Raw genomic sequence first — 19,781 nt, forward strand, 5'->3', positions numbered from 1 at the left:
TGCATTAAGAAAAAAAAAGAGCATTGGGGCAGAAATGAAAGACGTGTCTAAATCTTCTCAGGATAGAAATCTCTTGTCATTAAAAAGATAAAGGCATCACTAAGCCTTTCTTCTTAAATACTCTTGAGAGATAAAGAAGAGGTGGACCATTAGCAGCACAGATGTAATGCACCATAGAAGTCTATAAAAGAGGTGGCTCATGTATAATCCCCACTCTAGTGTAGGGCAGGCTCGAAGGGCATTGTGTCTGGTGAGAAGCTAGGAGACCCAGATTCTGCTGCTGACGCTTTAGAGCAGCAGGGTGACAATGGGGAACACCAAGAGTGGGGCTCTTTCAAAAGAGGTCCTAGAAGATCTTAAAGCAAACACAAGGTACTCAGATGATGAACTCTGCAAGTGGTATGAGAGTTTCAGCAAGCAGAGCCCCAATGGCAAAATCACTCGCACAGAGTTTGAGAAGATCTACGCCAATTTCTTTCCCAATTCTGATCCCAAGAGCTACGCCAGGCACGTGTTCCGCAGCTTCGACACCAATGAAGATGGTACCTTGGACTTCCGGGAGTACATCATTGCCCTGCATCTCACTTCTTCTGGGAAAACCAGCCTCAAGCTAGAGTGGGCATTTTCCCTGTTTGATGTAGACAAGAATGGGGAAATCAGCAAGGTCGAAGTGCTTGAAATTATTACAGTAAGTACATAGCATCTTCTCATCATCTCAATATAGACAAAATCTTTACACAGCTATAGAATTCATTGGGCAGAGGCAGAACAATTCCCAGAGGGAGTGAATTTGTTTCTGAATTGTATTTAAGACTTTAGAGTATCTGAGAAATATATTCTTAACTCTCTCTAACCACAAATTCTCAGCCGTTGTTCATGTTCCTAATTATAACTTTTTGCATAACAACTGATAACACATTACTGCATTTGAAAATCAAGTAGATAGGATGAGTTCTTAGGAAATACACTCTGAACAATATACAGTAAAAAGGGCAAAATACTGCTGCATCTTCCAGTGTTTTAATTTTATATATAAATATACATATATTAAATCACATATATTAGATGGTCAAATTTCTCAGTCTCCACATTATTTATATATTGCTATTTGCAGGGCTGCATTTCTACTGCATGTGTCCCAAACTGCCACCCTAGGCACATGGGTACCTATATACACATATTTACCTTTTTGTTTTATGCTGGCTTCATTTTCTTATGTTCTTATGTTAGCAATGTTCGACTTTAAAGTAAATTCTTTTGGGCTATGGCCGATGGGAATTTTCCAAAAGAGATTGTGGCTAGAAATAGGTTTTATTGCTTCCCATATGCCATAATGAAGTACAAACCTAACTGAGAACAACTGAGCTTATTTCGAGCCAGCTTTATAAAGTAGCTACTAATCTCCCTATGGGATATAATCCTAAAGGCCCTAAGTAATTACTCTGCTTTTTTTCCATGAAGAAAAAATAAGTAACAATGGGGATGTTTACATCTCCAGTATAACATGGGTGTGGATAAAATACCAGGAAGATGGCATTTAGTCTTATACTAGTAAATCAATAAAAGCTTACAAATAAGCAAAGGAAAACAAAATTATACTGCACTATTAAAGGTCTTTTGTCTAAATTATACTGTATATTCTGCTATGTTTTGTGAACATTTGTACTCTTCTACGCCAAAAAGATCAGGTGTTAAGAACAGATCTCCCCAATCCCCTGCACTCTCCAACTTTTCGATAGCCCCTATGTCGGCTTGCGGCCTACATGAGTGCTTCACCCCTATGTTCCCTAGATACTAACTCTAATTAGCCTTTTCTATTCCCCTTATTCAAGTAAGTCACTGGCATAACATAGCAAACTTAGGCTGATGCCACATGTGGCTGCGTTTTTTCTCGGCCTAAAAACGCCGCACAAGCCACACAGCCCCAGACTATGGCGTTTTTCAGCCTAGTACTGGTGACGTAAGCAAATCCCGTTTCCATGGTGCTAATAGTGCGAAATAGCAAAAAAGCTGTGTATTTCCGCTAGGTCTGGCAGCTGCCTTTGTGTATACATAGGAATAGCTTGCTTTGCAAATATTGGCGTATTTCGGCCAACGCTTGAAAAATCCGTACTAAGGCGTTTTCTAGCGTATTTCCGCGTTGTGTGGTTTGCTTTGAGTCTTTTCAAGTTATTTCTATGGATGATGATATCGTGCATTTTTCAGCCGCCGAGAGAATTAGAAAATACGCAGCGGAAAAACGCCTCGTGTGGCATCAGCCTTACATATAAACTAAGGATGCACACAATCCTGAATACTTTGCTCTTTTTGCCGGATATGGCTAAAAATTAAAAGGAGCACCAGCCCAGGGAAAAAATATTGCCCCTGAATTTATTGGGGTGGGTGCCTAACATATTGGCTTTCCTTGATTTTTAGGTGTTAAGTCATGTGACATCAAAGATAAACTGGTAATTTTTTTATTCATGAATAATCCAATTTTTTAAATTGTTTTTAAATTTGATATGCAAATTTTAGTTCAGATTTCATATCTGATTTTTTTGGGGAGGATTTGGTCATCAGCAGAACCCTATTTTATTCTATTTCCTTATACAGGCATAGGATCCGTTATCTAGATACCCGTAATCCAGAAAGTTCTGAATTACAGAAAGGCCGTCTCCCATAGATTCCATTTTAAACAAACAATTCTAATTTTTAAAAATGATTTCCTTTTTCTCTGTAATATTGAAACAGTACCTTGTACTTGATCCAAATGAAGATGTAATTAATCCTTATTGGATGCAAAACAATCTTATTGGTTTTTATTTAATGTTTAAATGATTTTTTAGTTAATTTAAATCATGGAAATCCAAACTATGGAAAGATCCCTTATCCAGAAGACCACAGGTCCCAAGCATTCTGGATAGCAGATCCCATACCTGTACTTGTTATACTGCCCTTTACTTTACTACAACTTACTCTGTTCCACTCTAATTTCCTAACAGTTTGCTGTCACTTCTCTAATGTCCCATGGTCCCATGCTGTTTTGTTCTATTTTTTTTCCTTTACATTTTCTCTACTTTTCCTTACATAACACTTTTCCGTACATTGCGTTAGTATTGTATTGTACAATTAATGTTTAGTACAAAACACACCAACCCACTTAGCCCTATCAGAGAGAGTAAAGAACCTTCTCCCTGAAATATTTCAAACCCATTCAGAAACAGGGCAGTAATCTGTTAAAATGTTACTATAAAGCAGCTGAAATGGCTATTAAAGATAACACACTGGCTTTCATTTTGGCACACTGCAGCTGGTGGCAGATGTTCCCCCAAGGAGCACCCCTGTTGCAACAGAGGAAAACAGAGTATTGCAAGATCAATCACATTATTTTTGTGGTTAATGCAAATATTTTAGTTTTACCCAAAATTATATATCTGTTTACTATTTTTTCACTTAATCCTTACATACATTTACTGTTGTTTTATAATCCATATTTTTACTATATAGATATATATTGGTATAGATATTGGTACAGAATTAACTATGTATATATATACTGTATACTGTATATATTGACAAGTGCTTATATCAAAACCATATCTGAAATCCAGCATTCAGCTGATGACAAATGTTTTTTGCCCCTTCCTGAATCCTTCCTCAGACGTAATCAAGCTCGCCTTCCAATCTGTGGGAGTGTGGCAGTGTAAATAGGCAATTGTAGACAGGGAGTAGGTTTTTCCTGTGAGGGGGGAAGTCATTTGAAAGCCAGTAGTCTATTTACTTAAACATAATCATTCACAGCAGTGTGTTTGTTACCAAGCCCTGTGCAAAGTGCACCTTCGCAAACAGATATCAATTATAGGTTAAATCCTATTTTGTTTTTATTATTATTATTATTATTATTAACATTTATTTATAAAGCGCCAACATATCCCGCAGCGCTGTACAACAAGTGGGTTTCATACATTGGACATACAGAGTAACATATAAAGCAACCAATAACCGATACAGGAGGTGAAGGGGGCCCTGCCCAAAAGAGCTTACAATCTTGTTTTACTTTAGATAAAGTACATTGTTATACTATAAACTAATAAAACCATCTGACTGTAAAGTGCTCTGCAACTTTTTGTTCAAAATTGCAAATTTATCTTTGCAATTTTGAAATATGTAAACAAGAGTTCCAATTCGGTTCAGTTTTCATCTGATTCTTTTTGGAGATTCGTTACTCAGTTCAATCCAAAAATGAATAGTTTGGTGTATCCTTAATACAGAGGCATTGTACCTCAGAAGATAGTTTGTGGTCACCGTATATGATCTGGTGTCACTGTCCTTCTTTATTTGAGAGCAAATGTGCTTTATCCTTGCCAACCTACCAATTAATCCTACCACTTCCTTGCTAGCTGAGGTGGTGCTATTCCTCCCTGCACAAGCAAAGCCTAGTACAGCAAATTGGTGCATGCAAACTGCGGTCTCTGTACAGTCACGGCATGGGAGGCAGAGGACAGATAATGTACAATGATTGGCAGCCAAGTATTATCGAGGAAAGCATCAAATTGGGTTTGGCCAAATACTAAATTAAATCCAAGCCATCATTTGCATATATACATTTTAGGGAAAAAAATCATCTATAAATAAAAATGGTCAAGTGGTCAAGACCTAGCAAGGGATGCTTAAAATCTAAATATTCTGAAATCCAGCTGCAAAACAGTTCTTTCTGCATTATTTGAAATCTGGGCAGGGAAGGAGGGACTAAAACATTGATGTTCCAAATTGTAACAACGTTTCCACAGCTTACAGACAGCATGCAGGAACTACATAATCCACAAGGCATTGCCCTTTGATGTTTTTTTCCTTTTCCATGTGACTGTATTCACATGTGCGTGGAATTGTGGGATTAGAGGATTCAGGCTGAAGGCAGGCTGAGGACAGTTGACTACTGTTACTTTTTTTGAGTCTCAAAGTAGTCAGACAGATCAACAGGGGGCCAGGCTTAGGGAACTGTTCCAAACCATATTATTGCATTAAAAAATCACGATAAAGGCTGCATATTTTGTATTTGTTGTATATTGCAAAGTTGCTTGAAATTATGTTTTATTTTCAAAAAGCTTAAGTTGTATTTGGGTGGAGTTCCCCTTTAAAGGTTTTCTGGGTGGATCACCTTTTACATCTGTCAGGCTCCTTATCCATAAGTCACCCACAGGATACCCTGACTTACCACCTTTCCTATGCTGTGGAAAGGTACTTTGGATGGACAGATAACTACATCAGTTGATGTACATTTCACAAAATCCAAAGACAGAGAAAAGAAATGAGGTATAGCCTAGCCAGAGAAATAAAAAGGAATCTGGCATAACACAATTCTGCAGGTAGGTGTCTAGGTTTATGGATAGTTGAAGGGTCAACCATTTAATTACTAAAATGTCTTATCTGTTTGTGGCATTTGTGTATACAGTCATTTGGTTAAAAAATGTTAAATGCATGAATGTTCATCTTCAGGATGATTCCATATCATGAGTTTTCCTATGGGTGTTCGGTTTGAGCCTGATGAAGCAGAGCTTTTGATTTGTATCTATAATATATGGAAAGGTTGAATAAAACACGTCTTCACCAAGATAACTCCTGATACATGTATGGGTTCCCTTTGTAGTTTCTAGTTTGTTAATGGCAGCATAGAACCTTTGAGGCCTAATTGCTCATCTATGTACGTAGGTATGTTACTTTATCAAGCTACTAGGATATGCAGCGCTGTACAATCCTACAATGCCGAAAAGGACAAGGGAGGACAAACACTGTAGCAAATATGTGTAAATATGCAGAGACGACACAGAAGGATGGAGGTGCCAGCCCTGTAGAGTTTATTGTCTAATCTTCAATACTGTCAGCGAAGTGAGCTATGAATAGTGAATAGTATTAGGTTAACAGATTCGGCAACAGGACGGGGACTGCGGCACACGCCATGATGATGACAAGATTTTTAGGGGGTGATAGGGGGTGAGGAGACAGAAGATCACTCCTTTTTGTCCTGGAATAGGGACAAATGGCTTGGGGGGCAGTAGTGATAGCCGGGGGACAGATTCCAGGGGCTGGGAAAACTTGCTGTGGTCAATTTCTCCATGAGGACAGGTAACTCGAAATGGGGTCAGTCCCTCCTCGAATGGGAACTGATGGTAACCTTACAATAGCATAAAAAATAACATAGCTGATTTCAGCAGCATACATTACATTTCCAGGAGCATTATAACAGGGGAGGCTGGGGCCAGGGCAGTACGAAATAATGTGCAGTTTCATTATATGTATGCAAAATAAGCGATCTTTTGGAGAGCCAAAAATGCATTAGGGGTCATTTACTTACTGCACCACATTTTTTTCCCCAAGTTTCCATCATGCGGTCACCATGGGGAATGTGTATAATGCAATTCTGGCTGATGTGGTCAATTAATGCAAACTGGACACAAATATGCTGAAAATCTTCTAAATATGGTTAATTCTGGCCTTTGAAACGTGTGCCCATTTCTTTGGTGCATCTGCGCAGTTGGCACAGGCCACTGTGTGTAACCCTGGAGTTCCCACCTGGTTTGGAGGTGCCTGTAGCCCCAGGGTTCCCACAGCTTCCTGCATCAATAGCCACAACAGCACTCTACTTAGAAAAAGGAGGCAGGCAGGGGACGAGAGAGCAACTGTACAGAAGTGCAAGAGGCACGTGTTTATGCAAGTAACTTTAATACATGGGATTTTCCATGCAACAGACTTTGGGGGAATTTGTGGCCTTGCAACTGCTGTACAGTTAGTAAATCAGCCCTAATGTATATAACAATAAACAAGCATAATACTGAATAACTGTAACAGGATGAAGTGTGGAAGCAAAAGGCAAAACTCTGTCCATTAATTGGCTGATGTGACCTAACATGTGTGTGTGCCTTGGCTTGTTTGTGTGCACTGTGAATCCTATGATCCCAGATGGCTGCCCTTAATTCTTAAAATGACAGTACCCAATATCACATATTACTAAAAAAGTATATTTTCATGAAAATGGTTTATTTAGATGAAGCAGGGTTTTACACATACAATATATTTTTATAGAAACCTGCATTGTTTGGAGGTATAGTTTTCCTTTAAGCTGCCAGGAATCTAAGGTGAATTTCCTCAGTAATAAAATCTAATGGAAACACACAAATATGCTATGTATTTATCTAGCCACCTCCCTTTGATCTCCCAGAATTACTAACGATTTAGTGTCCGAGTTAACTAGTCGTGACAGCTAGCCATAATCGCGTGGCAGAATTAGCAGTGGGGCAGGTTGCTCACAGTGATCCCAAGCACTAGGAACAGCTGCTTGAGTAAAGGCTAGATAAAAAGGCTGATCTTGTGCACAGAAGGTGGATACCATAAATAGAGATGTTTCCCCTTTGCTGTCAGTCAGAATTAACCTGAGATCCTCAGCCATTAAGCTGTGGAAAAGTAAGCCTCTTCTGTTTATGCGCTGTACAGGGCAGGGACTGACTGCATTGGAGAATGTCATTGTCCCACAGCATCACCTCATCTGTTGGTTGTATAATCATCACAACTGAAGTGATTGCGGGAAACAAAAACATACACAAGGATGGCTTAACTCTATGATTGTGCACATTTATGTCACTCTTGGTACTATAAAAGGTAAACAAATGCTAAACTTAAATCAAAATTATTTACTTGACCCATGTGTTACAAAATTGTACCCTGCACCATTCACCTACACATTTGGCTTTACAAGCTGGGCACTTCACCTTGCATCATATTATCAGATAAGATCCAGTATAAGGGAGCCCTGTACTTAAAGGGTTGTTCACACATTTAGTATGATGTAGAGTGTAATATTTTGAGACAATTTGCAATTGGTCTTCATTTTTTATTTTTTGTTGTTTTTCAATGATTTAGCTTTTTATGTAGAATGTCAGTTTGACATTTCAGCAGCTATATGGTTGCTAAGGTCCAAATAACCTAAGCAACCAGGGACTGATTTGAATGAGAGAATGAAATATGACCAGGAGATGGCCTTAATAGAATAAGTAATAAAACAATAAATAATAAAAAGTCATAGTAATAATATAATTGTAGCCTCACACAGCAATCATTTTGTGGCTGCCAGGGTCAGTGACCCCCATTTGCAAGCTGAAAAGAGGCAGAAAAAGAAGGCAAATCATTTAAAAAAGGAAAATTAAGACCAACTGAAAAGTTGCTTATAATTAGCCATTCTGTAACATACTAAATACCTGCCTTAAGGCCTGCCATAAGCAATAAATATTGGGCTCCCTAATACCTTGCATTCTTGTTGGCCGTGTCCTGTCCCTCCTGTATTCAGAGGTACAAAGTGAAGGCAGTGATGGATACTAGCTAATACTATGGGGTGCAAAGAGCAAACATATAGGAGAGTTGATACAGGAGATCCAATAATGATGGTATAACCATGCCATGTTACGCTGCCAACAAACTAAAGTGAATTTCCTCAGTAATAAAAACCAACAAAAACACACAAATATGCCATACAAATACCAATTATTACTCTGACCCATGGCATTTAATACAATAGTTATTTATGGTGTACATGCATTGTATTTATCTAGCCAGAATCCATCTAGCCAGGTCCATGCTCCTTTTAACCCTTACCAATGTATTACTGGTTGCTCTCAGAGACTGCCAAGTGTACTCTTACATTCAGTGATACCTAAGAGCCTAAGTCATTTTTTGTGGTAAATCCTAAGACCTTCATTTTATGGGTGCCTCCACCTATAGAAGGTCCCACTGGTGTAAGTAACCATCTAATGAAGAGGTTAAAAACAAGGAAGAGCACACACACACATACCAATAAACAACCAACACATCATTAACGTGTCAGAAAATGAAACGCAGAGCAAGAATCTAACACACTTGGACCCAAAATTCTCCCAGTTAATAATCCAAAAAGGGCATAAGGCTTTATTCATATGGGTATTTCATCTTAAAACTAACTTCTCGCTTATTATAATGTATACAGTGATAGTGATGCATGGAATCCTGGATTCGGTTGGGGATTCAGTCGAATCTGAGCCATTTTTAGCAGGATTTGGATTCCTGACCAGCATCTTCAGAAAGTTCTGCTTCCAGGTTCAGTTCAGTATTTAGCCAAATCCAAACCCAAGGTTTCAGTGATTCTGCCAAATAATGAGGTACCGAATTTGGTGCATCCCTAATTCTGAGACAATATGTAGTTTAAGTTGAAAGTTTTTAAATTAAACTTTTCCCCTGAATTTTTAGCTATTATTTGGTCGCTAGGGGTCCATTCAACCTAACAACCATGCAGGAACAGAAAGTAACAATAGTAATAACATTTTAGCCCCATTTAGCCCAGGACAACCATTTTTTGGTTGGAGTGACACCAGACGTCTTCAGCCAAATCTTTCACAAAGGATTCAGGATTTGTTTGAATCCCAAAATAGTAGATTCGTTGTATCTAAATAACAATTTTACATTCAGTTTTTTAAGGTTTACTTATCTTTTAGACCAGTATGCTATATAACACAAAACAAACAAGATAAAGAACAACAAGCAAATATTTTATGTAAAAAGAATGTCCAATGGAAAAAATCCATAGTTCAAGGTAAGCAATGAAGACTTATTAGTTTCGGTGTCTTTTCAATTAAGACTTAATCAATAAGCAGTCCGTTTTTTTTTTTTATTTATTGCTTTGGGGGACAGTCTCAAACAATAATAACAAGAATGAGTTATCGGCTGCTGCGTGTAGAGGTGAATCGAATGTGACTGGCAGTCTAATTAATAGGAATCACCGCACGTGAAATGAATGACTCCACATTTACAAACTATGCTACCCTATGGAAAGCTACGCATTTTATTTAGTCTGTTGTTGTCAGTGTCGCAGTTCAGAGCACACAATCACGTCCCAGACAGTACTTGGATTCAATACAACCTTGTCCCCTAGGTTTAGTGCTATATAATCTCCCTAGAGGCACTTTGTCCTGCTGATAGACAGCAACCCCTATAATCTAGGCCCTAGACATGTTGCTCACCAACCCCTGGGATGTTGCTCCCAGTGGCCCCAAAGCAAGTGTTTATTTTTGAATTCCTGGCTTGGAGGAATGCCCTTGACAGGTTTATAAGTGAATGAAATAAAAATGCTGTTTGCCTATTATTAATTTGCATTGATTGTTTTGCTAATACATTAGAGACCTTATTGCCGTCTTTTATCAGCATATCAAGGACAGGCAGAATGTGCCTGTATTACAAAAGCAGAGCTTTCAGTTCTTGTTAAGCACCACTTGTGCTGTTGGCAAGCAGCAGGCACGGCATGGAAATGCGCTTACTGAGCGACACTATGTCATGAGCAAGACTAATGGGGAATGCAATAATAGCAGTGGGAACCATTCTCCCTTAGAGTAAATTCAATATAGGTTTTCTGACTGAAAGTATTTGTGACCCATACGCATTTGGGAAGAAGATTGTAGAGCGCATTCACTTGCCTAGACACAGTGTGCAAAGTGCACAATAGAATTACCTGTTTTGTCCATAATGACATTCTGGGGGAAAAAACGGTGCATTGTGGGAAAATGGGAAAGTGTGCAGTTTGCATTTGCTTCATGGCAAACAAGGTGCAGTTGCGCTAAATGTTTTCTAAGTCTGCGTGGCATCATTTCCGGTGTTTGGCATGCAAATGATATCTGCACCCGATTCTATAGGTGCAAGTGTGCTGTGCCTAATGATGCAGAGCGATGAGTGAACCCTCAGTTCACCTTTAAATTAAGAGACAATTTTCAGTTCATCTTCGTTTTTTATTATTTGTGGCTTTTTACTTAGCTTTTTGTTCAGCAGCTTTCTAGTCTGGAATTTCAGCAGCTATCTGGTTGATAGGGTCAAACTTAACCTAACAACCAGGCAGTGGTTTGAAAATAGAGGAGGGCCTAAATAGAAAGATACGTAATGAAAACTAACAATGACAATAAATTTGAGCCTCATAGAGCAATAGTTTTTTGGCTGCTGGGGTCAGAGACCCCAATTTGAAAGCTGGAAAGAGTCAGAAGAAGGAAAATAATTCAAGAACTATAAATAAAAATGAAGACCAACTGAAAAATTGTTGAGAATAATCTGCTTTTAGCTATACTAATTTGATGAGTGTGATAAATACGCACATACATGTTCACAGTGTTCATAGTTATAAAGGACATGTAACCCCCCCACACACAAAAATCTAATAAGTAAACAGCCTCTTAGAAATCTTTAAATACCTGCCACTCCTGTTGCTTAAAGGCTAATAGTAAGGTAACTGCACAGGGTCGGACTGGGGTGTGAAGGGCCCACCGGGGCTCCGGTCCCAGGGGCCCTGCAGGTGCACTCAGCCGGGCGCATCCTGTTACTAGTAGATTTCTGATGCCTGTGGTGTCAGTAATAGTAACTATTATTCTAAAAAGGATGTGTCAGTTATTCTATTCTATTTATCTTCACTGAGGTTGAGCGGGATATCATTAGTACATGTCATTTTCTACCGACAATGGTTTCTCAGTTTAATCAATGTACGATCATTTGTCTCTTAATTCATTACTCTGGAGTCTAAAGCATTAGTAACAAGAATTAGTTATGGGGTTTGTGTGTGTAGAGTTGAACCAAATGTAATTAGCAGTCGGGAACCATGTCACAAGGAATGAAGAAGTCTGCCACATTCAATTAGCAGTTACACTTGCCTACTTGGGATACCGGCGTCACATGCCCCATGGTGTATTTAGCATGACTTATCTTTCCTGATCAGCAAAGGCAGTGAGTGCAAGTTATATGCTATGAGCATCCAGGCCTTAGTAAATACAGGTAAGGGACCTATAATCCAGAATGCTTGGGACCTGGAGATTTCCAAATAAGGGGTCTTTCTGTAATTTGGATCTCTATACCTTAAGTCTACTAACAAATCATTTAAACATTAATATTAAACACAGTAGGGTTATTTTGCCTCCAGTAAGGATTATTTAGGGATCAATTACAAGGTACTGTTTTATTAATACACAGAAAACAGAATTCATTTAAAAAACTGTTAATTATTTGATTAGTATCGGGTCTATGAGCTTTCTGGATAACAGGTCCCATACCTGTACATACCTGTGATGTCAGTGATACTGTGGACTCAATGGAACATGACAAAATGATTTAGGCGATGGCACTAGTAAAGACAAAACGTACATTTACTGATGCGTTTTTTAGCAGCTTAAAATATATTCCATTGCCTTCCATAAGAAATAGACAAGTACAAACCGGATTCCAAAAAAGTTGGGACACTAAACAAATTGTGAATAAAAACTGAACGCAATGATGTGGAGGTGCCAACTTCTAATATTTTATTCAGAATAGAACATAAATCACCGAACAAAAGTTTAAACTGAGAAAATGTACCATTTTAAGGGAAAAATATGTTGATTCAGAATTTCATGGTGTCAACAAATCCCAAAAAAGTTGGGACAAGTAGCAATAAGAGGCTGGAAAAAGTAAATTTGAGCATAACGAAGAGCTGGAAGACCAAATAACACTAATTAGGTCAATTGGCAACATGATTGGGTATAAAAAGAGCTTCTCAGAGTGGCAGTGTCTCTCAGAAGCCAAGATGGGTAGAGGATCACCAATTCCCACAATGTTGCGCAGAAAGATAGTGGAGCAATATCAGAAAGGTGTTACGCAGCGAAAAATTGCAAAGATTTCACATCTATCATCATCAACTGTGCATAACATCATCCGAAGATTCAGATAATCTGGAACAATCTCTGTGCGTAAGGGTCAAGGCCATAAAACCATACTGGATGCCCATGATCTCCGGGCCCTTAAACGACACTGCACCACAAACAGGAATGCTACTGTAAAGGAAATCACAGAATGGGCTCAGGAATACTTCCAGAAACCATTGTCAGTGAACACAATCCACCGTGCCATCCGCCGTTGCCAGCTGAAACTCTACAATGCAAAGAAGCCATTTCTAAGCAAGATCCACAAGCTCAGGCGTTTTCACTGGGCCAGGGATCATTTAAAATGGAGTGTGGCAAAATGGAAGACTGTTCTGTGGTCAGACGAGTCACGATTCGAAGTTCTTTTAGGAAATCTGGGACGCCATGTCATCCGGACCAAAGAGGACAAGGACAACCCAAGTTGTTATCAACGCTCAGTTCAGAAGCCTGCATCTCTGATGGTATGGGGTTGCATGAGTGCGTGTGGCATGGGCAGCTTGCATGTCTGGAAAGGCAGCATCAATGCAGAAAAATATATTCAGGTTCTAGAACAACATATGCTCCCATCCAGACGTCATCTCTTTCAGGGAAGACCCTGCATTTTTCAACAAGATAATGCCCGACCACATTCTGCATCAATCACAACATCATGGCTGCATAGGAGAAGGATCCGGGTACTGAAATGGCCAGTCTGCAGTCCAGATCTTTCACCTATAGAGAACATTTGGCGCATCATAAAGAGGAAGGTGCGACAAAGAAGGCCCAAGACGATTGAACAGTTAGAGGCCTGTATTAGACAAGAATGGGAGAGCATTCCTATTCCTAAACTTGAGAAACTGGTCTCCTCGGTCCCCAGACGTCTGTTGAGTGTTGTAAGAAGAAGGGGAGATGCCACACAGTGGTGAAAATGGCCTTGTCCCAACTTTTTTGGAATTTGTTGACACCATGAAATTCTGAATCAACATATTTTTCCCTTAAAATGGTACATTTTCTCAGTTTAAACTTTTGTTCCGTGATTTATGTTCTATTCTGAATAAAATATTAGAAGTTGGCACCTCCACATCATTGCGTTCAGTTTTTATTCACAATTTGTTTAGTGTCCCAACTTTTTTGGAATCCGGTTTGTACTTTCAAGTGATTCTCACTGAAGGCAGAGGGCACTATTTGGGGTCTTCTGGACAAAACCTACCACAAGCAAAGCACTCCAAACCATTCCATTTACTACTGCTCCAACAGACTATGCTGGTTTACAGGTCTGGACTGGGATTTAAAACAGGCCCTGGCATTTCAACTACACAGAGGCCCAAATAGCCCCCTTCCAGCCCAATAAATAGTGACTGTGTATGGCATCTTACAGCAGCCCCTCTGGCATTGGCCCAAATCCACAGATTGCCAGTCCGGGCCTGCTGGTCTAGCACAAAAAAAGTGCAAATCAATGTCTCAGATACAACGATCCTTAAAAGATAACGGGAACTGAAACCGTGGAACTGCTTTGTGACAAAAATCAGCACAGTACAACGTGTACAGGAGAGAAGCCAGTAATCCTATTAAAACATCAGAGAGGTCAAAAGAAAATCAAGACAGGGATGACGCTGGTATTTAGCAGCTTGAAGGCCATTTGTACAGCACTTAGCAACAAGGCTCTCTAATCCCATGAGGTGAACCGAAAAGATCTTAAGTGTGCAGAATGCTAATAAAGCAGAGACTCTGATCCCCAAAACTGACTGACACAGTAAAACCAGGGCTAAGAAATCATTATTAGTGAAGATACTGATTGTATACTTTGATTTACAGGTAAAGTTCAATCACATTAGTCTGAAGCAATAGTAATTTCCAGTCTAATATCACTACCATGGTCACTAATTCAAGGGGTAATTCACCTTTTTAATTAAATTTTAAACGTAGAGGGTGCTATTCTGAGAATTATTTGAGAATTTCAACAGCTATCTGGTTGCTTGGATCCAATTAAATTTAGCAATCAGGCAGTGATTTGAAAGAGAGATAGGAATATAAATAGAGGATGCCATACATATAAAGATAAGTAATAAAAAGTTACAATAACAATAACATTGTAGCCTGTCAGAGCAATAGTTTTGTTGACTACTGGGGTCAGTGACCCCCATTTGAAAGCTGGAAAGAGTCAAAAGAAGAAGGCGGCAAATCATTCAGAAACAATAAAAAAGACCAATTGTACATTAGCTAAGAAAAGGCCATTTTATAACATACTAAAAGTTAACCTGAAGGTGACCCCCCCCCCTTTAACATTTTATCAGTATGAGAAAACTCATTCTAACCAGGGACAATATATAGTGCCCTGGTCAGAAAAGACCACAGCACTGGAAGGTATTAATACTAATAATTGTGTTTTAATATTAGATTAAAAGAGAGAATCACTGGGGATGCCGAGTTGTTAGACACCCCACAGTTGCTTACTTCCTACCCCAGGCATATATTCTTCATCTTCAAAAATGCAACAGCCCTGGGTAATTTTTCAGTAAGTGCCACATTCCCACATTGTTCCGGTGCCCCGGGCATCCCCTGTATATATGCAGTACAGAATTTCCCTACTGTACTTGCACCTAGCTTAAGTATGCACAGGGGATGCCAGCGCCTATTAAGGAGGGGTGGGCACAAGTGTTGAGGGTCCAGCAGGGTCCTGACCAATGATTAGTATTCATATATATTTGAAAAATAGGGTATCTTATACAATGGTTATTGCTATACATATGAGTAGTCATTGACAATTGAACAGCATAGGTCCTTTTAATTATCTGGTCATAAAACCAACTGCTTAAATCCGTAACAATTCGGTGTGGCCAAACTGGTCCTATATCCAGGCATTTTCCCATCATGGATCTGCTGAATTATGCTGAACAGGCGATGCACAATGTGAATGCTTTTCTCAAGACCTCTGTTTTCTTGGGATGCATTGAATTCAGGATTCAGTTCCAGATTTGGCCAAATCCAAGCACGTTTTATAGAATGTGTTCAGCCAAGCTGTATCAGAACCCCAAGTCTGGTGACTCGGAAGCTCTGGAGAACTAAAATGTCTTTTTTATTAAAAACTGATGCAATTTCTTTTATTTTCCTTAAATGTAAATATGAGCACACTGATTTTATATATATATATTATTTCAATTTCAATGAGGTACATGCGGTACTCTTTCTCTCTGTATATATATATTTACACTTCTGATTCTTTCTAGGCAATTTTCAAGATGATCCCACCAGAAGAGCAGAAGAACCTGGCAGATGATGAAAATACCCCACAAAAAAGAGCAGACAAGCTATGGGCCTACTTCAAAAAGAGTGATGATGGTAACTCTGTTAGGAGTCTCAGTAGTAATTCATGTTAAATACAAGTATGGGACCTGTTATCCAGAATGGTTGGTATATGGGGATTTCTAGATAAGGGATCTTTCCATGCCCTCCATAACTTAAGACTACTAAAAACTAATTTAAACATTAAATTAACCCAATAGGATTGTTTTGGCTCCAATAAGACACCTTTTTTTTTTACTCGCAAGCTACATTCAAATGGAAAAGGTGTTAGGCAGCAACACAGGTATAACAAAAGTACCTGGACTGCCAAATAAGAGCTAGGATTGGCTATTTGGTAGCCCCTATGTAGACTGCCAGCCTACAGGAGGTTCTGTTTGGCAATACACTAGGTATGCAATCAACACTTGCCTCCAAGCCAGAAATTCAAAAATAAAAACCTTCTTTGAGGCCACTGGGAGCAACATCCAAAGGGGTTGGTGAGCAACATGTTCCTCGCAAGCCACTGGTTGGGGATCACTGCAATAAGGATTCATTATATCTTAGTTACCATCAAGTACAAGGTATTTTTTTTTATTACAGAGAAAAAAATAATTTTTAAAAATGTGAATTATTTGATTAAATGAAGTCTATGAGAGATGGCCTTTCTGTAGTTCTGAGCTTTCTGCATAAGGGGCTTCTGGTAGTGATGTGCGGGTTAACACGGGTTTACCCCTAGGTCAGGTGGGTTTGTGTTGGGTGTGATTTTGACTGGGGAAGTACACTATTTCTCTGCTCCAGAAGTTTCCCCACCTTGGAACCTAAGGTGCCCACAGTAGAAGCTTTCAGAATGGAAAGATGCAGGTACCAGTTGGGTGCAGGTCCTACAATGGCAACATTTTGCAGGCTTGGGTAAGGTTTGGATTAAGTTTGTGTGGGTTACGGATGAGTGTCTATTGAATTTTTCCTAACTTTGCACATCACTAGGTTCTGGACAACAGATCCCATACTTGTATGGCACACAGCTAAAGCAGTAGCCCATGAAGCCAAACAATACGGGCCAAACAAGTGCAAGTCCATGCCCAGCTTTATGTTATAATAATAGTGCAGGGTAAACGATACAGAAGCTGTGCCTGCAGGATAATACACAATGCTGTATATTTAGTGTGATTCTAATACTATGAGCAAAAAGGCACAGAAAGCCTTAAAATGATTTTTGTCAGCAAGGAATCTGAGTGCAGAGACAGGCATGCGAATGCTATTTCACACTCTGTCAGATAGTTATGCCTATGTTTATTTATTGGATCATTCAGAATGACACCTATATATTGTTAGCTGAACTAAACGATTTAGAGGAGAAATATATTTCCTACTGTCAGCGACTCAATTTACAAGAGCCCCGGCGTGTGTTTTATTCATTTTTATTGTTTTCATTACTATGCAGCGAAAATCGCCGAGGGAGAATTCATTCAGGGCATTATGATGAACGACGAGATCATGAGACTTATTCAGTACGACCCAAGAAAAAAATAAGCAGCGACTGGTGGAGGGAGAAGAGGGGGAAGCCCAAGCGAATGCCAATAAAGATCGGTGTGTGTTTGTGAGACTTCAATCTTCTTTACATTCAAGAATACAAGGAATAAAGTCTAATGATGTGTTGGTGGCAGATCAAAGCACCAGTGCAACAAACTTAGCCAGACAAAGCTTCTGGCCTATATGGCACAAATGGTTAAACCAATAGATGATTTATTTCAGTTACAGTTTATTCACATATTATGTTTCATTCCCTGTTATATCAAATGTATGAAATAAAAAGCCTCAAATAATAAATGTAAAATTCTTCAGAGCATTTTTGCAACTGACATAAATTGTTTGCTAGTTTCCAAGATATAAGAAGTTCTACACTGCTAATATAGTAAATGTTACATAGTTACACAGGGTTGAAAAAGAGTCCATCAAGTTCAACCCTTCCAAGTAAACCCAGCACCTGGTCCATTTTAACCAACTGGACTGTGCTTAGACAATTAAATTAGTGAGAAAAGTGATGTTGCTCTGATCAGCACTTAAATTGCAAAAAAAATTGCTCGGAAGAGTACTTTGAGCAATTGTTCATTAATTTGTTGAGGGTTTACATTTTCATTAAAAAAAAAATTGTCTTTATATTTTGGGGGGAGGGGCAAAAATAATGTTGCTACTGGGCCCAGTAACTTCTAGTTGCTCCACTGACTGCTGTGTAGGTTATGGGAATATGGCTGCTTTATAAGATGTAAGCTGGCACATGAGGTACTATAGTGCCACCTCCCCTATATTGCAGACAGGGGAATTAAAGGACTTTGTGCTAGATTATAAACTGTCTGCCTGGAGGAAGATCCGCACCAGATGGCTTATTCACATAATGAGATTGAGAAAGAAGTAAGATTTAATTAGTGCTGCTTGTGTTTGAAGATCACTTTAGTGCTACTGGCATTCACTCCAACAGGACTCAATAGAATCTTATACTGTAGATGTTTTCATACTCTGATCTAGAGGGCCAGCTCCTTTAAGAACAATTCACAGGTGTTACAAACCAGGTGGGATGGATAGAGTGGAGAGCATGCCTACGCAACCCACCCAACTGCTACTCGAGCCTAATTCTACCGGAATGGTGGCAACCCTATACACAATAAGAAATGCTGGTTGGAAAATGGAAATTAAGCACTTAAAGTTACCAGTCGTGTCTTCTAGCAAAGTGGCATCTGCCTCATGTGTGTAACACCCCTGAGGAGCTAGTCAAATCTCACACATTAAATGACTCCTTGTAGATACACAGAGGGTATCTGCCTGTGCCCCTTTGCATAACCCACTTTCTGAATGTTTCATATTAACCCCAAATCATAATTAAGCAATAATAATAGACATTTCAGCATTTCAGCTAAAACATTAACCAATATTACATTTACCAAACCATACAACTGACAATGGAAGACATACAGTAGATATGAACTTGTTCTTAGTGATCAGGCCTAACACACAGGCCATGGCATACTTTTGGGCCTAGTCCTCATCTACCGTGTTTAGATTAGAGATTCAACATTACAATACCTAAACTGAAAGATACTATACATTACATAGGCAGAGACTTCTTGGCTGGGATGTTTAGGCATAACTATTACTAAGTAACTACAAACTGTAGTGTGGATATACTGTATAACAGTGTTTCAGAAAATACATGATATCCCTATTATTCTTTTTCTTTTTGGGGGGGGGGGTATTGGGTTTAATGTCTTAGGTAAAATCCATTTTTTTAGTTCTACAACAAAAATCACATATATATGACTTCAGTGTGTTCTGAAACACACTGTGTAGATGTGGCGATTAGGAATAGAGTTTTTGTACAATTCACCATTGAGAGAACTGAGTTGTTGTTTTATCTAAATGATATTTAGTAGTTTTTTTGTGATGCTTGGCTTAAAAAGAAAAATCTTTATTGATTCGCATATATTGTATTTGTTTTACAATAAAACTATAGAAGTAAGAGTGTGTGAGTATATCATTTCTCTAACAGGAAGCAGGAAAGGGATAAGGATATAAAAGGGTCTCCATAAAACTATAAAAATGCATTGTGATGTACGTTGTATTAAATGTATATTTTTGGGGGGGAAAAGCACCTTTTCTGCATAGATAATCATTTGTTTGTAAAAGAATGGCTTCCTTCACTATGCATGCATATAGGATCCCCCAAAGAGTATTCTGTATGTATCCCCCAGTTCTTGTGCTTAGCAATGAATGGCTAAACACTTAGGCACTTAGGCATAAAGGCAACACACTTTCATGCCCCTT

At 38.9% G+C, this 19,781-nt stretch overlaps 1 protein-coding gene across 1 annotated transcript; it reads left to right on the forward strand.

Annotated features, from left to right (window-relative positions):
• The first annotated feature begins 230 nt into the window (after window positions 1-230).
• On the forward strand, window positions 231-17,792 carry rcvrn.2 (recoverin, gene 2). The gene is made up of 3 exons (NM_001008163.1): window positions 231-688; window positions 15,911-16,022; window positions 17,407-17,792. The coding sequence occupies exons 1-3, from the start codon at window positions 308-310 to the stop codon at window positions 17,493-17,495; spliced, it is 582 nt and encodes a 193-aa protein (NP_001008164.1). The 5' UTR covers window positions 231-307; the 3' UTR covers window positions 17,496-17,792.
• The last annotated feature ends 1,989 nt before the right edge of the window (window positions 17,793-19,781 follow it).

The sequence above is a fragment of the Xenopus tropicalis genome, chromosome 7, assembly GCF_000004195.4.
Source record: "Xenopus tropicalis strain Nigerian chromosome 7, UCB_Xtro_10.0, whole genome shotgun sequence".
Lineage (NCBI taxonomy): Eukaryota > Metazoa > Chordata > Amphibia > Anura > Pipidae > Xenopus > Xenopus tropicalis.

What these genes read in the sequence shown, in the direction of transcription:
- rcvrn.2 (NM_001008163.1), top strand. Translation starts at nt 308, where the DNA reads ATGGGGAACACCAAGAGTGGGGCTCTTTCAAAAGAGGTCCTAGAAGAT. An exon ending in AAGTGCTTGAAATTATTACA is followed by an intron (nt 689 to 15,910) that starts GTAAGTACATAG and finishes GATTCTTTCTAG; the next exon opens with GCAATTTTCAAGATGATCCC. An exon ending in CTTCAAAAAGAGTGATGATG is followed by an intron (nt 16,023 to 17,406) that starts GTAACTCTGTTA and finishes ATTACTATGCAG; the next exon opens with CGAAAATCGCCGAGGGAGAA.